Raw genomic sequence first — 6,385 nt, forward strand, 5'->3', positions numbered from 1 at the left:
GCAGTAAGAATTAGCCAAGGAGTAGCAGTAGAAAGGCTGCAGAAAGAGTCAGGAGCCCAGAGGAGGGGGCAAAGGAGATGAGGGGGTGGAGGCAGAGTGGAGACGAAAGCAGATGACAGAACATTGTTAGAGAGAAGGAAAGGAGGTGAAAGGAGAAAATTTTAGACAAGAAAATTTTCCGTCGCTATACAGATTCGAACCTGGGACCTATTGAATGAGAGGCGAACACCTTAACCTCAAGGCCATGAGAGCCCATAACAATTTTTAGATAGATTTCTAAAAAAATTTTAGGAGCAGTCCTTGGGAAAGCTCTCAACAGCGACTAGCGCAACCAGGTGTGACAAATTTTATATAATTATCCAATTTGTGCACAGCAATTCATATATGTGGGTGTGCCTGGAGAAAGGTCCCAGTTGTCGGCAAAGCTATTTGAATTTGAGGGTGAAAAGGCCAAAAAAGTCATACCTGGTCAAAAATTTAGTTCCATCAGAAAACACACGTTTAACCATTTCTTATTAAATTATTAAAGCATTTTATAATATTTTAAAGTCAGAATACTTTTTTACAAATCATTTTTGCAACTTGTACTTTACCACAGGTTCAAAATGGTCTGCTTAGACTGAGTCATAGGGCCACAGTTAAATGGCACCTGAAAACTCAATACATCAGAATAATATATATTACAATGTATGTCCTAGCACTGCTCAGGTCAACATATTACAGACAATACATATGACTACATGCGCCATCTAAAAACAGATGGATCAGTTATGACAGGATAATGGTTTATTTTTAAAGTACAAATTAACCAACCCAAACTAGTATTAAAGAAGGCCTCACTACAGAAGGAAAAATAGCATTACAACGTCACAATACATCAGCTCAGATGTAAAAAAAACTATGGAAATCGATCTCAATCTCTGATTAAAACTGTTGTTGCTTTCTTAATGAACCCAGCTTCGAAAGATAGAAAAAGTTACACTGTCGGATCTATGATCAGTGACCTTGAGCCAGTGTGGAACATCGAGCTAACATTCAGTGATCATCACTATCCAAAACTTTAACAAAGGCCATAATGCCAAACCCAGCAGCCGAACAAAGAATGTAAATGAATCTACTTTTGACACAACGATGGCCCATGTATGAGCAAAGGATTTCTAAAAACGTAACATAAAGAAAAGTACCGGCTGCAACTCCCTGCAGAATGCTAGAGGACAGATCCTTTGCATCTTCATTTATGTTACCAGAAGTCAGAATAATCCCCAGCCCAATACCAATGGGGGACATGAGTGAAAACAGGCACATCCATAAAAATGCTTTCACTGGGGAATGGGCATAGTTTTTAAACATTTCAAGCCCCAAACAGAATGCAATGATACTTTTATGAACTGCAATAGCAGCAAAAACCTGCCACACCTCGTTCGCATCTTTCTGCAGGCCAACAGCCAGGCCATCAAATATTGTATGGAAAGATAGAGCCATTAATAGCAGAAATGCCTGCAGCCCCCCTTGCCGAAGCCCATTTGTGAGAATTTCTCCACCACCTCCGTGGGTATCGGACCGATCTGAACGATATTCAACAGACACAGGATGCTCTGCCTGTGAATCAGGTCCATCTGACTTTGGTGGTGCTGTTCCTCCCTCTGCCAACCGAGTCTCAGCCAGTCCTGGTTCCTTTTTGTGGTGCTGTGAATACTGTGAGCCTGTCTGAGGAACCGTGTTACTCGGATGAGGCTCAATAGCCCCGTAGTGTTGGCGCATCCGAGTAGTGTCTTGGGCATCGTGACGAAGAAGACTTTCTCTGTCTTCTGATTCTCCGTGGGTGTGCTGCAGACAAGAATGCATGAAGTGTTCTACCAGAGCCACCAGGAAGAACCCGGCTACGACAAATGTGTTGAAAAAGGGAAATTCCGTCTCCCATTTCACGTGTGTTTTGTAGTGCTCAAACTCCTCAGAACCTTCTGTCATGAGATGAAGCAAAAATGTTCCGAGAAAGACTCCACCCGCGAAGCAGTTAAGACAGGCAAATGCCACATCCCGGACTCGACTTGAAACTAGGGACCGAGAACCTCTCAAGACTAAGAAATACGGTAAACAACTGAACGCAATAGTCAAGATGATCAACACAACAAGGGTGATAACTTTCGCAATGGTAGCATCCATTTTGATTTCTCAGGGTTCAGGACCTGTGAAGGAAAAATGATGAGTAATAGTAATATAAAGGCTATGTAATGTAACCACAAATTTACACATTAACTCTTTTCCAAATAAACACTTTCCAAACTGTGATAAAGCCATTATTGCTGTAATTTTTATTTTTTTCTGACTTCTCAGTAAAAAATATTCAGTATAATTTATTCTAATTTGGTTTTAGAGAGAAAATTATGTTATAGATCTATATTAAAATTTAGGGAAATCAATTTCCTATTAGTTATTACAGTTTGAAGAAAAAAATTGATTAGTGTGGGTCTGAAAAGACTCTGGAGTAGAATATATTCAAAACTTGTTGAGCAGCGGAATAATGAGTAGACGTGAAATATGTAGGCCTATTTTAACTCTTTATCTCCGGCAAGCCGTTCCCAGCAGCTCACAGTTGGAACCCCTGTGCCGGTGAGCCGCTGACAGAGGCTGGGTCACATTCCTTTACGACGACTTCAACATCAAATTACTTCTTGTTGGCAACTGCCGAAAACAGGTCTCTTTTATCGGGATTTCATTGGTTAGATGAAGAACTATCAAAATAGGTTGACTTGTTTTGATTTAATGACCAATTTAGAGATGTTTTTGTCATTTTAAGATTTAGTACCAAAATAGGGGCCCGGCATAGTGGGTTTACCCTCCGCGGAGATAAAGAGTTAAAATTAAAATAATCCAAAACAGACTTCAATATAATGGAAACTTTCTATACTATAAGGCAACAACTCAAAACATTTTACAGACCTTTAACAAATTCAACACCCCCCGAAAAAAGAAATGTACATAATTAATTGGATGAAGAATAACGGAACTTGAGTGGCTCCGTCACATTATATTGTAGCAATCTCACACATGCTCACTGGCTATAAAGTAAGGTTTTCATCAACCGCTTTGCTATATCATTAGTTGTTATACTTTTTTTGTCTCTACTCGAGTCATGGTTTAATGTCGAAGAGAGGAATGTATCTCAGAAAAAAATGAAGGAACACTAATAACAAGACCAGAATGCATTGTCTGTACAATTCTCCGACAGAAAAAAGGACGAAAGACAAAATTGAAAAGCGTTCAAATTCAAATTTTTTTTTTAATGGTATTCAGTGTTTTTTGGGCTGTATCTTGGCTCATGACAGTGTGTCTTCCGCCGAGTTTTTAAAAGTTACAGCACATATAATACGACATATTTATAAGTGATAAAATAAAAAGAGTTGAGAGCTGCATACTCTTGTCCCTCATTGTTATTCTGGGGAAAAGGGAAGGGGATGGAAGAGAGATGATAGAAAGACATTTTTTTTTCAGGCTCTTTTGTAAATGATGTAAAACGAGTTTCTTGTTTGCTTGCTTGAAGCAGTTTTCTATCAGCATGATTTTATTGAAATATTTATATTATATATATTTAAACACACATCTTTGTATGCGATAGTTTTCCAATATAATATATACACACAGCACTCCTATCTATGTTCTGTTACGTGACATACTTCATTTTTGTCCGACACTGACACCTATTGCTTTTCTCTGTAGGTGGTTGGAGCAGGGTACCACAACTACATTCTTCCACTGTTTCCCCATGTTGTTTCTATCTGTTTTTCTTGCTTTACCTTTAACGAAATGGCCATTATAATTATTATGTTGATGTCCTTCTCTTTACTTAAACTTAAAGAAAACATTTTTACAGTTGAACCTGTACAAATGACCACTTCCCAACTCTCCCCCACCCAAACTCTGCACTTTTAAAAAGTCATTGTGACACTGTGGAAAAGTCTAAGACAAACAATTTTCTCCTCGACAATGGATGGCCCTCTTGGATAATTTTGATGACATGATGTCCTTGATCTTTGTACAGTAGTCTCCGCCTAAGATCCCGGTGCTCGGGAGCAAGGAAATGCGGGACCTTAGGCGAACCGGGATCTTAACCGATGAACCAAGGGAAGAATCTATGGTGACCCATGTTAAGGCCCATAATCGGTAAAATGGTCTCCCTCCACTCTAAAATGAACTGACGTGACCCCTTGGTGGGTTTATGACATACGGCGAGCAAAGAGTGGTTAATCTTGATGACCTATCACAGCGCATAGTGGCTGAGGCGAGCCATTTTCACTTATTATCCTATCATGAGTCTCAAGATCTACGCTTATCCAGTTACCCCTCCCTTCACCTGTCGAAAGTTTATAGCTTTCCATCTCTGACCAAGTCCCCCCCCCCCCCCCCCCAAAAAAAAACCTGCCTTTGTCGTTACACACCGTTACGTTCTGAACACACCAATTAAAATTCAGCCTGTCTCGCAAATTCGGGAGTAGAGACAACTGCTGAAATGGTCAGGGAAGAGTTGGCGGTTCGATGTAATCCTGTCTGGAGCGAATGTGTAGGCCCTACCCACCCAGTGAGTGATGTAAATTTAGGGGGAGAGCTCAAGTGTGAATGCAATGCGTGGGGAAAACAAACGTGTCGGTCGGTTCACACCCCGATGTGATCCCGTCTGGGGCTAACAATGTATCGCTTCGAGTTTTACAACGTGTATAAATATGATCACATTCACGATAGCGGCTGATCTTTGACAAGACGGACAGTTCATTGATCTATGTCTATTCGCACACCAACACGATCCTGAGGAGCATCAACCCGGCCCTGCTCAGCCCTGATCCCTCGTGGGTCATGTCTCGTAACACAAGCGGGAGGGGGTGAGAATAGCGAGACATAGGTTAGGCCTATGGTGAGAATAACCACTTCCTTATTATTAGAATCTAGATCTAGATCTAATCTAGAATCTAGATCTACATCTAGATCTAGATATATACAAAATGAAAGTGGCTATTCTCACCCGCCCAGAAGTTCTCGCAAGATCAACTCCTCCCCTCTTCTCTCTCTCTCTCTGTCTCTTTCTGAATACTGTCTATCGGTGTGGACGATCAAATTGACCAAAACAAAGTTAAAAAATGATGTTAAAACACAAAAGTAAATTAATTTGGTTGTCTACAAAGATGTTACGGCTATTTAACTTTTCGAATCGAGCCGAACTACGCGGGTCGCCATTTTGTTTTGCCCGGAAATTCTCACGCTACTCCTCTCTCTCTTTCTCTCTCTCTCTCCACTGCCCACAGACAAAATTGTTCGCTTTTAGTAGGCTACAGTTGTAATGGAACGTTTGTTCACGGCACAGAATTCTACAATTTTTCTGTTATCACAGTGTAGAATTCTGTGGTTTAGGGTGAACGCAAAATTTGGTGAACGCGCACCGGGTGAGAATAGCCACAAGACTCGCCTGCACTATTCTCACTCCGGGTGAGTGATCTAGAGGTGGCCATACAAAATTATAAAATGCTTGACTTGCAGAATAGCAGCATTGGCATTATGCTGTCATCTCAAATGTGCGATATTTCTTCACATTCTACAAATCTACTTATGAATAGAATAGTATTAACTGACTTCGAAGTAACAAAAGCAAAATTTCATCTAACCTGTAAGAGATTATGAACCAGTTGCTGTTCAAAATGTGGTATTTCTGAAAGGGTTCCTTTCTGAAATGGAACTGGACTCGACTTACAACGCTGACAACGCTTTGCCTTATCTCAGAGAACTCGTGACTCCCAAAAGCTGGCTTCCTGTCCTGTTTTGTCATGGCGGTTCAACTTTAGAAATAGATCTAGTGAAACTCACCATGCATGCTCCTTATAATATTCGGGTTTTCCATCAAAAGGAAGCAAATTCCCTGGCAACGCTGTACTCAACATGAGCAGCACATGGTTTCTAAATTTGGAAGATTGGTTTGTTGTTGTTATCCTTTCTAGGTATACGTGAGCCGTGTGCAAACGTGAACTTCACGCTAAAAATAGGTCATCCAGCCTCAAGCGACAAAGGTCAGGAACAACACTGGCCTTCAGGAAGGCGGAGAGGAATTTGTTAGGCCCTAGATCTAGATGGAAAAGGGGGAGCTTTTGGGATGGGGTGGGGTAGATCAAAATGTATCAACTAGATCTATATGAAATGATCATGCGATTTTTTTAGATGCCGCATTGTTATTTTGTTCCTTGATTATTCCGTACAACGAATTAGGCTACGGTACCAGCCCGACAAAATGAATCTATTTATATATAAGGTGAAGGTGACGCGTGATTCGCTCTTCACTAGGCCTAATCCACAATCAGCAGGGCCGAGCCTAGACTAGTCTAGATCTATATCTAGACTTTACGTG

The 6,385-nt window shown here is 40.8% G+C and overlaps 1 protein-coding gene across 2 annotated transcripts; it reads right to left on the minus strand.

Annotated features, from left to right (window-relative positions):
• Positions 1–541: 541 nt before the first annotated feature.
• LOC101853013 (zinc transporter ZIP1) lies at positions 542–6,081 on the minus strand. Of its 2 annotated transcripts, none has more exons than XM_005102601.3 (2): positions 5,851–6,081; positions 542–2,186 (listed from the first exon to the last, which is right to left on the minus strand). In XM_005102601.3, exon 2 carries the CDS (start codon positions 2,161–2,163, stop codon positions 1,036–1,038), a length of 1,128 nt encoding a protein of 375 aa, XP_005102658.1. In that variant the 5' UTR covers positions 2,164–2,186; positions 5,851–6,081; the 3' UTR covers positions 542–1,035. The 2 variants fall into 2 exon arrangements, with proteins under 2 accessions (XP_005102658.1, XP_005102657.1); XM_005102600.3 differs by lacking the exon at positions 5,851–6,081 and adding an exon at positions 5,652–5,825.
• Positions 6,082–6,385: the final 304 nt, after the last annotated feature.

This window comes from Aplysia californica, unplaced genomic scaffold (genome assembly GCF_000002075.1).
Source record: "Aplysia californica isolate F4 #8 unplaced genomic scaffold, AplCal3.0 scaffold00332, whole genome shotgun sequence".
Taxonomy (NCBI): Eukaryota; Metazoa; Mollusca; class Gastropoda; order Aplysiida; family Aplysiidae; genus Aplysia; species Aplysia californica.

Coding starts and splice junctions, on each gene's coding strand:
- LOC101853013 (XM_005102601.3), bottom strand. CDS start 2,163: ATGGATGCTACCATTGCGAAAGTTATCACCCTTGTTGTGTTGATCATC.